This window comes from Oncorhynchus mykiss, chromosome 12, assembly GCF_013265735.2.
Source record: "Oncorhynchus mykiss isolate Arlee chromosome 12, USDA_OmykA_1.1, whole genome shotgun sequence".
In the NCBI taxonomy this organism is placed as follows: Eukaryota; Metazoa; Chordata; class Actinopteri; order Salmoniformes; family Salmonidae; genus Oncorhynchus; species Oncorhynchus mykiss.
Window position 1 is genome coordinate 67,730,367 of NC_048576.1, and position 19,484 is coordinate 67,749,850.

Consider the following 19,484-nt stretch of genomic DNA (forward strand, 5'->3'; position numbering starts at 1 on the left):
TCATTACTTAAGACATGAAGGTCAGTCAATCCAGAAAAAGTTTTTTAAAAAGTAAAAAAAAAAAAAAAAAAAGTAAAGACACCCCTTCATATTAGTGTATTCGGCTATTTCAGCCACACCCGTTGCTGTTATTGTGAAGTGGAAACATCTAGGATCAATAATGGCTCAGCTGTGAAGTAGCAGGCCACACGAGCTCACAGAATGGGACCGCCGAGTGCTGAGCCACGTAGTGCGTAAAAATCAGCTGTCCTCAGTTGCAACCCTCAGCTTCATGAAATGGGTTTCCATGGCCGAGCAGCCGCACACAAGCCTAAGATTACCATGCGCAATGCCAAGCGTAGGCTGAAGTGGTGTACAGCACGCCACCATGTGACTCTGGAGCAGTGGAAACGCCTTCTCTGGAGTGATGAATCACGCTTCACAATCTGGCAGTCCAACGGACTAATCTGGGTTTGGCGGATGCAAGGAGAATGCTACCTACCCCAATGCATAGTGCCAACTGTAAAGAATAATGGTCTGGGGCTGTTTTTCATAGTTAAGGCTAGGCCCCTGGCCTGCCCAGTCAACCCCATCAAACACCTTTGGGATGAATTGGAACGCTGACTGCGAGCCAGGCCTAATCACCCAACATCAGAGCCCGACCTCACTAATGCTCTTGTGGCTGAATGGAAGAAAGTCCCCACAGCAATGTTCCAACATCTATGTAATTTTCATTATTGGACATAAAATGCCAGGAAATTATATTGAAAGTACATTTACATTTTAGTAATTTAGCACACTCTCTTATCCAAAATGACTTACAGTAGTGAGCTCCAAGTGATTATAATTTTTGAAATCTGTTCCCAAGTATTCCCATGTGTAAATAGAGGGATATGTGATCATACCTCGATGTTACCAAGGCATGAAATTATTGTGTTTTTGTAAAATACTGTATCTGTTAAGGATTCTTGTGGTCAATTTGCAGTGTATCAATTATTTAGAGCTATGTCCCGGCACCCCGACCAAGGAGAAATCAGCCCACGGCTGAATGTGATTGGGGACCCCTGCCGTGGAGGCCTATCCTTGAATGAAATGTTGCGGGAGAGATCTAAAAAGGGGAGATATACAGGAACCAAAATTGATGACATGAGTATAATGGAGGACAGAGAGTTAAGCTATTCAGTTAGGACCTTTCGAAACCTCCCGCAAGTCAATTTTCCCTTGCATAACCAAACAGTGTCTGTACAACATGTACACACTTACGTACATTCAAACACACCTGCGCTCTTCGTCACAGGTCTGTAGCAAACGTGCTCCCTGGCACTTTCACTCTTCCTCATGTTCAATGTTTGGGATGTCTGTCCTTTATAGAGTGTGCTCTCTCTCTCTCTCTCTCTCTCTCTCTCTCTCTCTCTCTCTCTCTCTCTCTCTCTATATATATATATATATATATTCCCTCTCTCTTCTTCCCACCTGCTGTGCTTCTCCCACCCCACCCTATATTCCCTGACCATTCTATTCTTTCACATGGTAAACTAACTCCTCCTTGCCCCTCCTATGAGACAATGCTATGGTCTCACCCCCCCCCCCCCCCCCCCCCCCCCCACACCTTCAGACCAATAGAGTCTCCTGATCAGTCTTAAAGGCCCTTCCCATTTGACCCCACAAGCGCAAAGCTGTGAGCTTGAGGCTTCTAAGCGTCCAGGCCCCTCATCTTTCTCCCATTGTCCTGTTGGTACCACCACACGCTATATATGTTAGATGCTACCTCAAGGACAAAGTCAGTAACACAGACATACACATTCCTTAAGCTTCAGCTGAGCTTTGTTTTTCAAGAATTTCAAATGTTTGTTCCTTTTGGAGTATTTGCTATGTGAGGTCTGGAGCATGTGGAGGGAAGACCACCCCTGAAGGGAAGAACAACAACAGATGAATGGGTGCAACCATATTGTCTCCTCGCCACTCACCCATCTTCCCCTCCCCTCCCCTGTCGTCATGGCGTCAGCCAATGAGGTGCCTGGGAGTTGGCGGTCAGTGTTGTCTAGGTTCATTTAATTTAACAGTTGGTGTGGGTGTGGGGCCGATAGTTGAGGGGGGTTGAAGGGGCAAATGTGAGTTAAGTGTTGGGTGGGGGAGTATGTAGATGTGGGGGTTGGGTGGATGGTTACGTCTATTGATGTATTGATTTGCGGGACAGGGACTTTGATGGATGAAAAAGGGTTTTCGCCGAGGAGGAAAAGTACCAGGAGCTTGGTGGCCTTGGTAGTTCTGCTCACTGCACCATCCCACATTCTCCCCTAACCCCCCAGACCAGCCCGCCCCCATCACACCAGGCCTAAATCTCAATTCAAAGGCTCACCCATCCCCCCTCACAAATAGACTACCGTGGGTGGTGAAGCCTGAAGCTCGGCCATGATCTTGGCTGTTGATTTGGTGGCTTTCACAAGTTTACCCAAAATGGCCAAAACTATTTCTTTTCGAGACTTTGTGGTGGCCTTCGAGTAACTGAACCATTCTATGTGGCCAAAGAGTCGTTAGTGCCTTAATGGTTACAGCACATTCAACCCATTGCTGAACTACCATCCAACCGTGTTGCACAGGAAACAGGAACATCTTAGCCTCATCCCCAAAATGCCCTGAAACCTTTCGGAATGTTGCTGCTCTTGAAAACAACCTGTGCCGTGTTTGTATTGGGTGGCTTTATGGTAATATATGTGTAGAATGTCATTTACCTGAGGCCCATGAGCTTAGATTTGCCCTTCCATGTGTTTTGTCGTGCAGAGCCCGAGAGGCGAGGCAGGGAATTTTTATTGGGTTGTGTCTCTCCTGGGTGTGGAAACTAGGGTTCAGAGGTCACCAGGGGATTGCCACATATTAACCCTTTACAAACCAGCAGAGCAGTGAGCTGCCCCTCCCGTATGACCCCTGGCGCCCGTTCTCTCCTCTACACACACACCAAACACATACACAACCTCTCACATAGATCATTAGAGCTCCCTCTAGAGTTTCAATCAGGACGCTGGCAACCAATTCCCAGCTCTGTGTTTCAGTTGCCCTTAGGCACACAGATCTAGCATCAGCTTACCCTCTAAAATCTGGTGGTAGATGCGACCTTACATCTAGGAGTGACGTCATCCTACTCCCAGACAGAGATCCTAAGGGGTTAAATCAGGAAAATTGGATAGGCTACTAATACCTACCTGCTACCCCTCCCTGTCCTCTTTTCTCTCCTTTCTATATTCCCCTGATCTCCTCCACTTTGCCTTCTCTGCGGCCAAATCTTTGAATACATCTGTGAGTACTACTTTGGTACTGAGTGGTTCAATATATAAGTTATTCAGCTTGTTTGTTTATTCTTGTATTTTGGGGAACCTTGATGTTGTTATGGCAGTTGTTCTCCCCCTGCTCCAGTTCTTTCTCTCTCACTCCTATTTGCACCTTGTGACACTCTGTCCCTTTCTCACATGCGTTCCCCTGCAGTCAACTCACTCTCGCTTAATGCCAACCTCACACACTCTCTCCCTCTACTATACTCCGTAATAGTTTGACTCTCTCTCTCCCTCTCTCTCTCTCTCTCTCTTTCGCTCTCTCTCTGAGTCCAGGCCAGCAACAGGCAGCGGGATATGCAAGCTGGCAGATGCTGATGAGCTGAGAAACACACACACACACACACACACACTTTCAGCGTTGCTCATGTGTACTGAACCAGGATGTTTAAGCCTGAAACACAAGACTGCCAACCGTGTGTGTCTGTCTGTCTTTCTTGACAGCTTGTCATAACTTTCAATGGAGCATTGGCGGTCAGTACAATGGAGCTCATCGTTTTTTTTTTATGGTCACAGACTTCTCAGTTGAGAGGCTCAAAGTATTGGAGTTGTACATATATAAAATATATGGAGTAGTGACACCGATGCTCTTTCCTCTCACAGTTGCTGCAGGCAAACTGTGATACACTGGTATTTTATGATGCTGAACTGCGAACCAGAGAACCCAATCATGCTGCTGATTCAATGAAATAAAGAATGACGTTTGATCAGTTTGGTAAATTGTAGGTTTACAATAAAAAATATTCCGAATTGGATGGTTAATTGAGTAATAATGCCCGAGAAACTGGTGTTTGGAGGATATATTTAGAACCCAGTCGTTCGTTCTAAATGTTCTATTGCCACACTGGCTGGCAACGTTCTTATCCCTTGCTTGCTAGCTAGCCAACTACGGCTAACTTACAGTCATGTCAAGAAATGCAGCCAGAATAAAAGCAAAGTAACTGCATTTGCATTCTAGTGACAGTTATTTGGATACATCCATAACAATGAGCTAATGAGGCACGATTTCGCCTGGCATAAAAAAGGTGGTCACTCATCAGGACGCTGTTGTTCAGAGGAGCTAGACAACAACACAATCACTTCAAACTGAAGCTGGAAAGACTGCAAACTAGCTGCACTTCGTTTCATTTGACATTTTTTCAATTGACAGTTGTTTATATCTATAAAAAATGATGCCAGCTGATTCATGATTTAGACTGGCTGAGAAACGCAGCCTGCTTGTCTGTCTTGTCCCGACTCCCGACACGTTCATTATTATGGGACAGCTGGAGATTGAATTTCAATATTGAAAAATTTTGCAAATGTTGGAGAGACAGACAGCGAGGTTCATACAAATCTCCACTGTTGAAAACTAAATGTTAGTCTAAAAGAAATCTAAGATAATGTCTAGATGCTTTTTATAGTGGAGATCGAGTATATAAATTGCCTGGCTGGGGAGATGAGACAGTGGATTACGCAGTCAGATGGAACTGAGTAAATAGGCATTTTGATGTCATAGATTTAGCCGGTGGTAACTTGTGGAATAAACACCGGCTGGAATGAGGTTTCATCCAATCAGCATTCAGGATTATAACCACCCATTGTATAATATAGTATAACCACACAACAGGTAATAGTTTAACCAAATCAATTTGACTGCATAAAATATGTAAATGTTTTACAGGATTGTTTGAGTTGAATATTTTCGAATAGTATTTCTCTCTCTTTCGCTCTCTCTCTTTCTCTCTTTCACTCTCTCTTTCTCTCTTTCACTCTCTCCTAGGACCAGGAAACTCCAGATCAGAAACATTCCTCCACACCTGCAGTGGGAGGTGAGTGCCCCTGGTTTGACCAGGACATAGTTTCACCATATCAAAATGTATCAATGGTCCGTTAGTGTCTCTCAACCAGTTAGTGTTACTTGGAGACGGAAAAACATAGATTAGTCCCTGCTACAACAAAGGTAAGTAATCAGAAAAAATGTTGCGAACAGAATGTTCTGTGTAGCCGTCTGGGATGTGAGTGAGTTAAGGGGGTAAAAGGCATTTAGATGAACTATGGCTGCGGGCATGAGCGTGTGTGTTCGTATGTGCATTTGTGTCTTTATTGTGTGTGTCTGTGTGAGTGTGTGCTGGCGTGGGCTTCGAGCGGCGCACGCTGCCGCTGACAGCTGGGCGAAGACAGGCCACATGTCTCTGCTAAGGCGGGGCTCTTTCGCTTTCTCTCTCTCTCTATCTCTCTCTCTCTCTCTCTCTCTCTCTCCCTCTCTTTCTCTCTCTCCCTCCCTCTCTTTCTTTCCACTCCGTCCTGACGGGCGCTCTCGCGCAGCGTGTAACTTCCCTAGCTGGCCACACGAGGGTATCGTTTCTCCAGCCATGTTATAGCCCTGCACGTGAGCCACAGTACAGCAAGGAATAAAAAAAAAAGAGGCCCAATGTCAGGGGTAGAAACAGCAGGGAAGTCAAACCAAGCTTCTGGACGGCCGCATATGCCATTTATCCAAGCGACATACAGTAGTGGGTGCCACAATTATACGTATGGGTGGTCCCGGAAATCAAACCCATTATCCTGGCATTGCAAGCACCATGCTCTACCAACAGAGCTACACAGGACATCAGTGTCTGATTTAGACCAGGGAAGCATTTCTCTCCAGTCAGTAACACTAATCACTTAAGTGGCAGGTTGAAATGATGCAGACACTTTGACCCTTGAGGACTGGAACTGCTTCACACTGATGTAGCAAGTGAGACAAATAAGAGAACATTGGAGAAGCCCAGTTTAGGTGCAAATGTCTTAACATAACTATAATGAAATTGTGTTCTCCCCTCGCTAGGTGCTGGATGGTCTGCTGGCCCAATATGGAACCGTTGAGAACTGCGAACAAGGTAAGATACTGAAGTTACCTCTGGGGAAAAATAGAGTTATTCTGTCCTTTTCACAACCAGTCAGACTCCGCTCTGAACATCTCACCTGCAAATCCAATGATAAGGCTTCCTGTACACACTCACTGGGCGAGATTATAATGCGATTCACAGTAACTCTTTGCACTTTGCTCAATGCTTTTGCGCCGCAAAAATGTCACTCACTGTTTTCTATCCCTGAGACCTGACCGGATCTGCTTACATATCCATCTGAGCTACAAAACAAAAGCAGATTCATAAAGCGTCTCAGAATAGGAGTGCTGATCTAGGATCAGGTCCTACCTGTCCAGGTAATCTTAGTCATTACGATCTAAGAGGCACTCCTACTCTGAGGCGCTTTATGATCAGAGTTCTGACATTCCTTCTGTCGTCCAAGCACCTCTCTTTGTGAATACAGCTCATTAAGAAATAGCTTGAGTATACCAGTCTACCGGAAACACTGCGAGAGGGAAGTCTTTATGTCAGTGGTAAATCACTGCTTCTCAGTCCTTCTCTGTCAGCGAATCAGGTTTGATCAATGGGATATCCCATGCTCTGTCATAGGTCAATCAATATCAATAACTCTCAGTGCTCAACTGTTCAGGAAATGGAAAGGAGGTGGGTTTATAGCCTCTGACTTATGCAATCTCCCCTCCTCTCTCTCCTCTCTCTCTCTCCTTGCGTGTCTCTCTCTCGTCCCCTCTCCTCTCACTCTGGCTGCTTTTCTTAGTGAACACAGACAGTGAGACTGCGGTGGTCAACGTCACATATGGAACTCGGGAACATGCCAGACAGTAAGTCTCCCATAGTACATTATATTTTCTATATCTCTACTTACAAATGTACCCACTCCATATCCTTTCACACCTTGCTCATCTGAATGTTTTTGTGTCCATATAATATAGGCCATTGAGCAGACGCATTTATCCAAAGGGACTTACAGTCATGAGTGCATACATTTGACATCCCAGGAATCAAACACACTATCCTGGCATTGCAAGCACCATGTTCTACCAACTGAGCTACAGAGGACCAGACGAACAAAGCGTATAGGGCTAAATTATGTCCAAATGTTTTTTCAATATTTGAACACTCAAATCAAATCTAAGTTTATTTGTCACGTGTGCCGAACACAGCAGTGAAATGCTTACTTACAGGCCCTAACCAACAGTGCAATTTTTAAGTAAAAAATAGGTATTAGGTGAACAATAGATAAGTAAAGAATATGTTTTCAGTCAACTTACCCGTTTAAAAAATAAAAATGACAGTTGACTGAGGCCGCTCTAGCATGGAAGACATTTGATCAACTGACTTGTTGGAAAGGTGGCATCCTATGATGGTACCATGTTAAAAGTCACTGAGCTCTTCAGTAAGGCCATTCTACTGGCAATGTTTGCCTATGGAGATTGTATGGCTGTGTGCTCAATTTTATACACCTGTCAGCAACGGGTGTGTCTGAAATCCACTAATTTGAACGGGTATCCACATACTTTTGTATATTTAGTGTATGTATATATATATATATATATATAATATATAATATATATATATAAATATATATCACTCGCTTGACCTCTAGTGGTATGATAGTAGGACTGCAGTTGGGGATTGCGCTGCGCTGCAACAAAAATGATCAAAGATATTAAAGATGAACGGCACACATGCAGCTGATGAATTTGGCCATAGTAGAAGGTTTCACTTAAGAAAAGCATTGTTTTGAGACATTTGGCTTTCAAGGTCCATTTTCTTTCAGTAAAATCATATAAAACTCATTATAAAAATGTTTTCAGAAAACCTTGTGGATAAATGACACAAACCACAGGAATTCTTTCTTTCTCTTTTGTCATCCTTATAAACGACCATTTCTAGTTTTTTTGATATTGTCGATGTGTGATTAAATGTGAAACGTAACATCCACCTCTTTCTCCCAGGGCTATCCAGAAGCTGAACGGCTACGAGTTTGAGAACAATTCCTTGCGCGTCTCCTACATCCCAGATGAGACGTCCGATGTCGACTCCCAACGTGGCCAGGACAACAGTCGTCGCCCCGGTTACGGGTCCCGCGGCCCCCGTGGAGGTTCCCCGGGCTCAGGCATGCCTTCGAAACACCAGCACGCTGACATCCCCCTCCGACTCCTGGTGCCCACCCAATACGTGGGGGCCATCATCGGCAAGGAGGGTGCCACTATCCGCAACATCACCAAACAAACCCAGAGCAAGTGAGTACCAATATGACTTGACCAAGTAACAGATGAGTACCAGAGAACCAGATCAAGTAAGTGCAAGTCACCGGTATGGCCTCTAAAAGAGAACATGTTGCTAGAATAGACCGAGCAAAGCCATTACTGATATGAGGCTTTTACATCCCAGCTTTGTTAATGTTTTGAAAGTGAGTATGAAAAGGTACTGGGAGCGTTGCACAACCCAAAGGGCTTTCGATTGAATTTAAACAAACCAAAAGTGCCCCGCCCACCTGTTTGTGGACACCATACTGTATGGCCAAACTGACTTTCCTGAGTTTTCCGTCCCTGCTAGAATTGACGTCCATCGCAAAGAGAATGCCGGCGCAGCTGAGAAGCCAATCAGCATCCACTCCACCCCTGAGGGCTGCTCCTCTGCCTGCCGTATGATCCTGGACATCATGCAACAGGAGGCTAAGGACACCAAGACGTGAGTGCAGTGTCCATGAAGCAGCTGTCAACCCTGCACAGTGTGACAACTTTAAAGTGACCCTCCAGCTATTTTGTAACTTTTCCCATTAAAAAACGGTATCTCCGATTGTGCTAGGGGTGGACGTTTATAAATACAGTTAGGAAACGGTATATTTGGATTTTATCCTGTGTTTAATCTCATACTGTGTTCTCCTCATCCTCTCAGTGCTGAAGAAGTACCCCTGAAGATCCTGGCTCACAATAACTTTGTAGGCCGACTGATCGGCAAGGAGGGGCGCAACCTGAAAAAAGTGGAGCAGGACACCGACACCAAGATTACCATCTCCCCGTTAGTCACACACATCTAAAAACATACACACACATCTACACACATCATGAAACACACAGGTCCCTGGTTATGTTTACGCAGAGCTGCCATGGTCAATTAGGAAAGATCATGCACCATGTGATTGAAACCTATGACTATATCTAATGACTGAGACTGATTAATTGTACAGTTGTACGGGCCTCCCGAGTGGCGCAGCGGTCTAAGGCACTGCTCCACAGTGCTAGCTGTGTCACTACAAATCTGTGTCGCAGCCGGCCGTGACCGGGAGACCCATGAAGCGGTGCACAATTGGCCCAGCCTCGTCCGGGGTAAGGGAGGGTTTGGCTGGCAGGGATGTCCTTGTCCCATCACGCTCTAGTGACTCCTGTGGCGTGCAGGGCGCTGACACGGTCGCCAGGTGTACAGTGTTTCTTCCGACACATTGTTGCGGCTGGCTTCCCGAGTTAAGTGAGCAGTGTGTCAAAAATAGCTTGGTGGGGTTGTGTGTTGGAGGATGCATGGCTCTCGACCGTTGCCTCTCCCAGAGTCTGTATGGGAGTTACAGTGATGGGACTAGACTGTAACTACCAATTGAGGAGAAAAAAAGGGGTAAAAAAAATAGAACTATATGTACTGAGTGGTTTCTTCATTAGTGTAGTCTCCAATGATCACCTATGGTTGATTAACAGCGTTCCTTGTTCTTTTTCTCCCTCTGCTCCTCTCCCCTTCTTCTTTCTTATTCTACCCACTCTTCCTGTTTCTTATCTTCCTCCTTTTCCACCTGACCTGTCCCTCTTTCCTCTTTTCCTTCTCTTTCACTTCTCCCACCCTCTCTTCCTTCCCTCCGCACCTGTGCAGACTCCAGGACCTGACCGTGTACAACCCAGAGAGGACCATCACAGTGAAGGGACCCATTGAGGCCTGTTGTCTGGCCGAGACAGAGATCATGAAGAAAGTGCGTGAGGCCTATGACAATGACATGGCCGCCATGAATGTGAGTCAATGCTCAGTAAAGTTACTGGCCTCCAATTCTCTTCAAAACACAATGGTCTCTCACATAGATCTTTCCCCTGGCCCTGGCACTTTAGGTTTCCACCTGTATTTGTTGACTTTAATAGCGAGAAATGCACATACAGTCATTGTCACATGCACTCAAACTATCATGCACTCTCAGTTCAGTTCCTTTGGCACTTACCTGCTTCTTGTCTCCAGCAACAGACTCATCTGATTCCCGGATTAAACCTTGGAGCGCTTGGACTTTTCCCCCCTTCCGGTTCCATGCCCCCTCCCCCACCAGGCAACTCTGCATCCCCCTACGGCTCTTTTGGGGTAAGTTCACAGGCTTCTATCTAAGCTAGTTGGGTTCCAGTCATTGAGCTTTAGCTCAGTTTGCTGTGCTTGCAAACGCTGATGCTAGCTCTCACAAACATTACTTCTGTCTGTCTCAGGGTTGGGTTATGGTGTGGTAATAACCTCTAGATCAGCGGGGTCAGATATTGGTTGGGCTGTGGTCATGTTGTGATATAGTTGTAACTGTTTCATGTCACCCTACAGGCCCCTGAGCAGGAGACAGTTCATGTGTACATCCCGGCCCAGGCAGTAGGAGCTATTATTGGCAAGAAGGGACAGCATATAAAACAGCTAAGCCGTTTCGCTGGAGCATCAATCAAGGTGAGAAATTTACTAGGATACACAGGTGGCAGGGTAGCCTAGTGGTTAGAGCGTTGGACTAGTAACCGGAAGGTTGCGAGTTCAAACCCCCGAGCTGACAAGGTACAAATCTGTCGTTCTGCCCCTGTTCCTAGGCCGTCATTGAAAATAATATTTTTTTCTTAACTGACTTGCCCTTTAAATAAAGGTAAAATAAAAAATGTGCTCACACAAGGAGTGAATGTCAGTGAGGAAAGATAATACACCAAGCTGCATTTCATCACCGCTCTGAAACTGATTTGAAAAAACAATGACTTTTTGAGACACCGATACTTGTACTTATCATGTCTCTATAAAGGACGTTACACTGCTTGTTTAGCGGGTAACACTTCCTTCTGATTCAGCCCAAACCTGGCTCAAACTCAGGACCTCTGCCTTGCTAGCACACGTGACCGCCCTCCTGAAGCATCTTGCCAGTCGGCGCCATGCGAAAAGCTCGCTATTCGCTGGCACAAGTGGGGAGACTTCAGGCTGAGGAGTCAGTTTTGCATATTCCCATGTGCTACAGACCTCTATCTATGTGGTTTAAGTTGACCTTCATATATTTTCCCCTGACAGATTGCCCCAGCTGAGGCTCCAGACTCCAAGATGCGAATGGTCATTGTAACCGGCCCACCTGAGGCCCAGTTCAAGGTACAGTAGAATGGGAGCATGACAAGACAATCTCTTTTTCAGCCTCTGTTTTTCATCATGTTCAGAACTGGGAGCCCTCTTCTTGGTGTTTGCATCTTTTGTTGTGTGTGTGGTCTCTGCTTGCCTGTCCTGCCTTCTCATCCTTCATCCGTTTCCTCTCCTCCAACCTGTGTTTCCCTACTTTTAGCCTTACACTCTTCCTCTCCTTCGTACTCTCTTTTTTCCCTCCAAATCCCTGTTGAAGTCACACGTCAAGCCATGGGTATAGTTACTTTTTGATGTCAAACTCTCTTTGTTGCCACCTCAGGCTCAGGGCAGGATTTATGGCAAACTGAAGGAGGAAAACTTCTTTGGGCCAAAGGAGGAAGTGAAGCTGGAGACGCACATCAAGGTAGCTGCTGCCGCTGCCGGCCGAGTCATCGGGAAAGGCGGAAAGACGGTGAGTGTAGAGGGTCTTCTCTAGGTCCTTTTCATCCCTTTCTCTTTTTGTACCTTGTGTTACAATCAATTCTGTTCCTCTATGTCCTTTGTGGCCATCCTCTCCTGAGTTGGAATAACCGAGCATAGGACCACTAATCACGATAAACAGTCATGTTAGTTTTATCTAAGTGCAAATCACTAACATAACCTTCTTTATTCCTCAGGTGAATGAGCTACAGAACCTCACTGCAGCTGAGGTGGTGGTCCCTCGCGAACAGACCCCAGACGAGAATGACCAGGTTATTGTCAAGATCATCGGCCACTTCTACGCAAGCCAGGTGAGGATCTCCTAGTCCTCATTCTCGTTCATAAGCTGCCTATAGGAATTGGCTATATAGAACCTACCAAGATTTGAAGAGGCCCCAACCTCTCCTCATCATTTCCGTCAACAGTTTCTCCAGTACTTTTCAGTCTTCTCACGTGCTCACTCATATGTTGTTTTCTCCTGCAGTTGGCCCAAAGGAAGATCAGGGACATTCTTACGCAGGTCAGGCAGCAGCAGAAGGGAGGCATAGGGGAGCGCCAGGGGGAGCGCCAGGGGCCACACCCACAGGTCTTGTCTGAGATGGGGCCCTCCCAGGGACTGGCACAGGAGCCCCGGCCCCAGAGAAAGTGATGGGGCAGAGGGACCTTACCGGACAGACAGACAGAAAAACGAACGGCGGATAGATGAATGGACGTATAAAAGAGAGCGACACACGGACCCAGCGATAGACAGGAGAGACGCGAGTCAAACTGAGTCAGAGAGAGGAAACACCTGAGAGAGGACAAAGTTTAGAGAGGAAAAAAAGAGAGGCAAAGTAAACTTAGAGAAAACAGAGACCAGATGCCAGGCCAGAGCGACTGACTGGGAATGGTGAGTTGTTTGGAGGAGGTGGTAGGTAGAGGCGTCCTTGTGTGTTTCAGAGAGGGTCTCTCTCACACACCAATGGGGGTCATTTGGTTCTCCTCATATGGAGAGCGACTACTTTCCCTGATCACACTTGGATAGGCCAGCCTACTTGATACTAAACCCATACTGAGCTCTTAACCATCTCCAGCCAGTCCTATATTTTAAGGGTGGTTTTTTTAAAGATAAAGATATATGTATAGAAATGTTTATTCAGAGGTATTATTAATAGAATGCAGTGATCAGGAGCCGGGAGAGGGGGCGGGGAAGCCATTGCAGTGGGGGCGGGGTCATGGATTAAGTGACCCTTCGTCAGCCAATGAAAGTTCAGCAGAGGGGCCGCAGTTGTTAACACTGCTCTTTGACTCCTTAATAGAAATCTAAGAAGAACAAAATAAAATATGAGGTTGTAAATAGAATCTTCATGAAATGTAATGAAATGCTGCGCTCAATCGCCTTGCCTTTTGGGGTCGCCTCGAAACTCAGGTCTGCCTCGTTTCCGAGACACGGTTTGTTCCTGAGGTCCCGATAGGCGTCTGGCGGTCGGAGCAGTGAGAGATCAGTAAGAGCGTGGAGGCCGCGGCTAGTCCTGCAGTTCTATTGCAGAGGCTTAGCTCCGAGACGCGGAACGAGAACGACCGTAAACTAGCTAGCCATGCTCGCTGGCGAGCGGCCCACGCCTAAACGGCATATTTTATATATATTATATATATATGATATGTGAGTTAACCCAAGTCCCTCGGGAGAATGAATTGAGGGCAAGGAGAAATACTGTGTAGCAGTCCTGCAATGACTGACAGGCAAGAGGTCTTATTTGATTTTGCTCGTTGCCTTTTTCATGCTCAGACCCAATTTAGACCCAATCCGGTTCTTTGGAAACCCCTGTGTGTTCTGGATTTCGTTTTATTGGATATACGAAAACATCAAAAACGAAATCCATTGTTTAATTTGATACCAAGCAGGATTGGGCCCACACGTACTGAGGTCACAAACGAGTTAGGAGACTAGATGGAATCAAAAACAGTACACACAGCAGTCTTTGAGGACCACGACTGCATGGGTCAGGTGAGTTGATCCACAGTCCTTGCCTTTAGATGGAAAGGTAATAACAGTTAGTGGGGATGGCTTCCTCTCTCTCTCTCCCCCCTCCGCTGAAGGCCTGCTGGTGACGCTTCCAGACCCCACCTAATGAAGGAGGGGTAGAAGCATGGGGCGCTCTCACCGTTACTAGAAAAGATTAGATAAAATGAAATTAAAAATAAAAACCTACCTCAGGGTATTGTTACCTCAGTATTCCTAACTTTTTTTTTGCTTGCTGGTGTTTTATATAAAGCTGATAGTCCTGAATATTTTTTATTTTTTTAAGAAAAAATAAATACATTTTTTAGGTTTTGTCTTGTTGCTTTGGTTATTTTTTTCTGTTTTTTTTTGTGTGACTTTTATTTTGAAAATCAGAATGACCCGGAGGTGATGCCCCAGAAGAGAAAGTGAAATTAGCCAACAATGGCTAGGTGATAGAGGACCATGTCATGTGTTGTCATGCCTGCTTTGGGGGCAGCCTCTGGCTCTTCTGAAGTATGATTGGAGCATTCGGTCTTTAAAATCAGAGTATTGGCCAATGGGGAATGGCGCTGTTAGTCAAGAGGGTCTCTGGGCACATGTTGGTCCATACCACACCATGGGGGTGGGTTATGATCAGGTCCCGGTAATTATGTTTTTGACATGGTCAAACGGTTATTTATGATTATATATGTTTGTCATACAAGCTATAATTTGTTATACTGCTGAACTAGAATACTGACAGCATGACAGGATAGGTTTTTGAGGCAGAATTCCCATGATATGACTTTGACCACTGTGTATCCGAGGCCCTCTTGTCTGTTTCATGATGACATCATCTTAATGCGCAGAATGTTTACTTACATGTTGCAGTCCATCTTTAGTGCTGTGCCAGATAAATGTTGATGGAAGACTGAAGGGCATTCAATCTGTCCCCTTGCTCTGAAAACACTGAATGTGAATATTTATTAGCTCTGTGCACTGACCAATAAGCCTCAGCCCTCCCCACACTCACAATCTGTGAGTGTGATCGCGTGTGGGTTTGGGTGTGTTAGTGATTTTTTTTGTTTCTTGGTTTTAAGTGTTACATTTTTTTTTGCGGGGGAAGTGGTGGGGTGTAAAAAAAAAGCAGAAAAAAGTAGAAAGAGAACCTATGGACTCGGTTTGTCTTTCAACAGACAGAGGAGTGTTCAAAAACCTTTTAAAAATGGGAGCAGAAAGCAAGGAAGTTGAAAAAAATGCATCAAATAAATAGATTCAACCTGTTCATTAGATGTAAAAGGAAACCGATCACCAGACTTTTGTATTTTTGAAATAACTATGGGGGGAAAATGATGAGAAATGATGGAAAAGTCGAAGAGTAAAACGTGCCAGGTCACTGATTGACACTGCCAGATAGCATCATTTCCACAGCCTGAGCTATTCACTGAACACATCCAGTAGACTGGCCAGCGGCTTTGAAACATACTTTCTCACCATTGACAGGTGAAAGTCTATTCTACTGTTTATGCTTCCATTTTTTTTTCAAGAGACGGCAACTTCTTGTTTCGCCATGGCAAGAGCTGACTTGACATGTTTAGAGGTCTCCTTGGCAATGAGCATATGAAAGGAGCATATGACTCCATCATCATGTGGGGTAAATGCTCCTCAGAAGTTTCCGTCTCTTTCCGACCCATAGAGCTCTGTTCACAAACACCAAGACACACTATTTTGGATTATTCAGACTGCAGCCATTTTTAGTTTTTTATTTTATTTTTTGTATACAGCAAGCTTTATTTGGACATGACATCTGGTTAAATACTGTTACACTAATTGAATAACGTAAACAACTAAATATTGAAATGACCGAGAACCTCCAGGACTTTTTAAACTTGATGCAATTTAGTAAGGGAGGTGTAGAAGAGTGACGGGAGATGGGCCAATCGTTTGTGGAAAGCGGGGGAGGGACTATTATCTACTATGTCAGAGACTGACAGACAAATAGCGTACCCTTGTTTGATGTACAAGAATTGCCTATTTATGTTAGGTCACTGGAAATGCAACTGTACACCATATAGTCCAGTCAAAGTGGACTTAACGTCACACACGTAGCCTCCTCCCCTCTAGTCTTCTTTCACTATCTCACCACCCTGGTTTAAGATCCTTCTACTCACACTCTCTTACTACCAGGATTTTATTTGTACTTTTCTGTACTCCACAGGACTAGGAGGACCTTTTTTAAAAAATAATTTCATATTTGGGAGTTGAGGGGAACTACGGAGTCCTCCACCCTCTCTTACGCTGGCCTCGATTGTGTTTGTTTTCTCACTTCTGTTCAGATGTTTCTAGTTTTATTACATATACTTTTTTCAATTTGTTTCCGTTGCTTTAGTTTGGAAAAATAGTTGATTACCTTTTTTTCTTCTGATCATGTTTTTAATGCACAGATCTCATAAACAGCTACTAAATAAAGACAAAATACTAACATGTAACGCATTACATGATGTAAGTAATAACTGTGCCAAACAAGTTTTAGTACTCAAAAAGAGAAAGAATAAGAATTTGGTTTTATCTGTAATGGATGACACCTGGTCTGTTCACTGAGTGGCTCAGTCTTTAGCCCTCACACTTTGAAGCACTATAACATGAAATCCATGCTCGTTGTCTGTGGCAAAGCGAATGGCTCACTATTGTGTCCACAAACGAAATTTTCTAAATCTCTAAACTGAAGTCCTTTTTTATGCAATTTGAGTGATATGTCGACAAGCTATATTCATGGTCAACATTTGGCATGTGGACAGTTGATTATCCACGTATAAAACAAACCCACAACAATATGACAAAACTATTTTGAAACTACCCATCAAAGCTTGTAGCTTCGCATATTGACGACAGATTCAAGCTTTCGTAATGACGGCTATGATTATTGAAACAAAGATGCACACCACAATGTTTTTTTCCTCATTGGTAGACTCTGGTCTTCACTTAAACGAAACATCATAGATGTGTGCTACAAAGATTAGACAAACCTCACACATAACTGGGAACGCTACCTCAAGACTTAGCCATAAGATTGTTTTTTATCAACCAGACAAGAGCAAACAGTGCATGTTACAGTATTTTCTTTCATTCACTTTAATTTATTTTTTAATTTGAATTTTTACCTCTACAGCTTTGAGTTGAGACTGTAAAAATAACAATAGATACAGAGAGTGAAGTGGGGTGCAGGAGCAGGGCAGGAGAGGACTATGTGTGGGGAGTGACTGGGTTTATTATGGGCATCCTCTAGTAGGCCTGGGACATGTTGGTTTGAGTGATAAGGGGGCACTGAGGATTGGAACAAAGTGAATACATGGGAAACTAAACCCTTGTGGCTCTTTTGGTGTAGCAGGGTTGTTCGGTCTCTCTTAAATGAGAGCCCAAGGGCCCTGAAATTGCTTCTATCCCTCATTAGATTCACCACACTCTGTGCCTGTTCCACATTTCTCCTTGACCCCTTCAGATAACCAGCTCTCCCATAGGCCCTCACCTTGGGGTCCTGAGGCCCAGTGTCCCACCCTCCTCCTCCCACAGTCCTCCTCCAGCTCTGCCCCTCTTCCATCTCTCCCTTTGTTTTCACTTCCTCAATCAAGGGGAACGATACCTGTAACCATGTAAATTCTTTGTTGATCTACCTCTTAGGAAAAAAATTGGTAAAAGGTCAAATTAAAAAAGGACACGAAAAAGTTTAACATTTGAAAATGCTCAAATAAAAATTAAGTAAATGAATAAATAACTGGGTAGCTGCATCTCCATATACTGTAGTTCATAGTCTATTAAAGGAAAATAAAAACTTTTACTTCTTCCAAAGATGATTTTGTTTTCTCTGTTGTTAGAAGCTGTTTTGAAAGTTGAACTTAAAATTGAACTTAAGTATTTGTTTTTCTCAAAAAACAAGATAAACAAGATTTAATTATCCAATTGCATTTTTGTTCTTCATTAGATGTGCGTTTTAGCCTCAACATTCTTTCTCTTTTTTTGTTTGATTTATTTTCTGATTGCTTTTTCAAATGACATAGGATTGTATTTCTTGTGTTTGAATGCATTAGGATTCTCTCTCTGTGAACTGCAACATAATAACACTCAGTAAAACCTTTTCAGAGCAGCATGATGTCTAAACAATTAGATTTTGTATTTTTATTTTGAATGATTCATTTGAAAAGAAAGGACCTGTTTAGCTGGTCAGTCTCCGGAGTAGCTGGAGGAGGAGGACATGGAGAGAGAGAGGCCCATCTATCGGGCTCTGCTCTGCTGCCAGCCTTCCTCCACCTCTGGGGCCTTGGCCTTTCAACTTCTGCCCGCCTGATTTCTTTAGTTCTCATCAAGACTTGTTTTAAACTCCTTGTAAACAAAACAGAGCATAGATATGAATGTGTTATTAAAAGATGAGAAAACCGGAACCCGCTTCTGTCTTGTGTGTTTGCTGTGTTGTCTTTTTTTCATCTATACAGTACCTCCACCACTGCCTTCTTCCCCCACTGTGGTCTTTACAGAAAAAATACAATTTAACCACAGAACTAGAATAACTCATTATATTTCTATGAGTGGAACACTGTTTTTTTTTATTTATTTCACCTTTATTTAACTAGGCGAGTCAGTTTAGAACAAATTCTCATTTACAATGCCAAAAGGCCTCCTGCGGGGACGGGGCCTGGGTTTAAAAATAAAAAATTAATACAATGTAAATATAGGACAAAACACAAATCATGTGTTGTGTTGTCTCGTTGTGATTTGTGTTTTGTCCTATATTTATATTGTATTTGTTTTATTTTTAAACCCAGGCCAACACAACTACATAAAGAGAGACCTAAGACAACAACATAGTAAGGCAGCAACACATGACAACACAGCATGGTAGCAACACAACATAAGAACATGGTAGCAACACAACATGGTAGCAGTACAAAACATGGTACAAGCATTACTGGGCACAGACAACAGCACAAAGAGCAAAAAGGTAGAGACAACAATACATCACACAAAGCAGCCACAACTGTCAGTAAGATTGTCCATGATTGAGTCTTTGAATGAAGAGATTGAGATAAAACTGTCCAGTTTGAGTGTTTGTTACAGCTCGTTCCAGTCGCTAGCTGCAGCAAACTGAAAATAGGAGCGACCCAGGGATGTGTGTGCTTTGGGGACCTTTAACAGAATGTGACTTGCAGAACAGGCGTTGTATGTGGAGGATGAGGGCTGCAGTAGATACAGCTGAAGTCGGAAGTTTACATACACTTAGGTTGGAATCATTAAAACTTGTTTTTCAACCACACCACACATTTCTTGTTAACAATCTATAGTTTTTAGCAAGTCGGTTAGGACATCTACTTTGTGCATGACACAAGTCATTTTTCCAACAATTGTTTACAGACAGATGAATTCACTTATAATTCACTGTATCACAATTCCAGTAGGTTATAAGTTTATATACACTAAGTTGACTGTGCCTTTAAACAGCTTGGAAAATTCCAGAAAATGAAGTCATGGCTTTAGAAGCTTCTGATAGGCTAATGGTCATCATTTGAGTCAATTGGA

The 19,484-nt window shown here is 44.0% G+C and overlaps 1 protein-coding gene across 3 annotated transcripts in view; it reads left to right on the top strand.

Annotated features, from left to right (window-relative positions):
• Positions 1–18,352, top strand: part of LOC110538100 (insulin-like growth factor 2 mRNA-binding protein 1) — a 59,735-nt gene extending 41,383 nt beyond the window's left edge. The window contains exons 3-15 of one of the 3 annotated variants that reach the window (XM_021624690.2): positions 5,068–5,116; positions 6,118–6,169; positions 6,924–6,978; positions 8,116–8,403; positions 8,720–8,854; positions 9,062–9,184; positions 10,022–10,157; positions 10,376–10,492; positions 10,718–10,834; positions 11,432–11,506; positions 11,814–11,945; positions 12,151–12,264; positions 12,438–18,352. In XM_021624690.2, the coding sequence (XP_021480365.2) occupies positions 5,068–5,116; positions 6,118–6,169; positions 6,924–6,978; positions 8,116–8,403; positions 8,720–8,854; positions 9,062–9,184; positions 10,022–10,157; positions 10,376–10,492; positions 10,718–10,834; positions 11,432–11,506; positions 11,814–11,945; positions 12,151–12,264; positions 12,438–12,602 (1,558 nt within the window). In that variant the 3' untranslated portion in view covers positions 12,603–18,352. Of the gene's footprint in view, positions 1–5,067; positions 5,117–6,117; positions 6,170–6,914; positions 6,979–8,115; positions 8,404–8,719; positions 8,855–9,061; positions 9,185–10,021; positions 10,158–10,375; positions 10,493–10,717; positions 10,835–11,431; positions 11,507–11,813; positions 11,946–12,150; positions 12,265–12,437 lie in introns of all 3 variants that reach the window. The other 2 variants (XM_021624688.2, XM_021624689.2) reach the window with 2 other exon arrangements.
• The last annotated feature ends 1,132 nt before the right edge of the window (positions 18,353–19,484 follow it).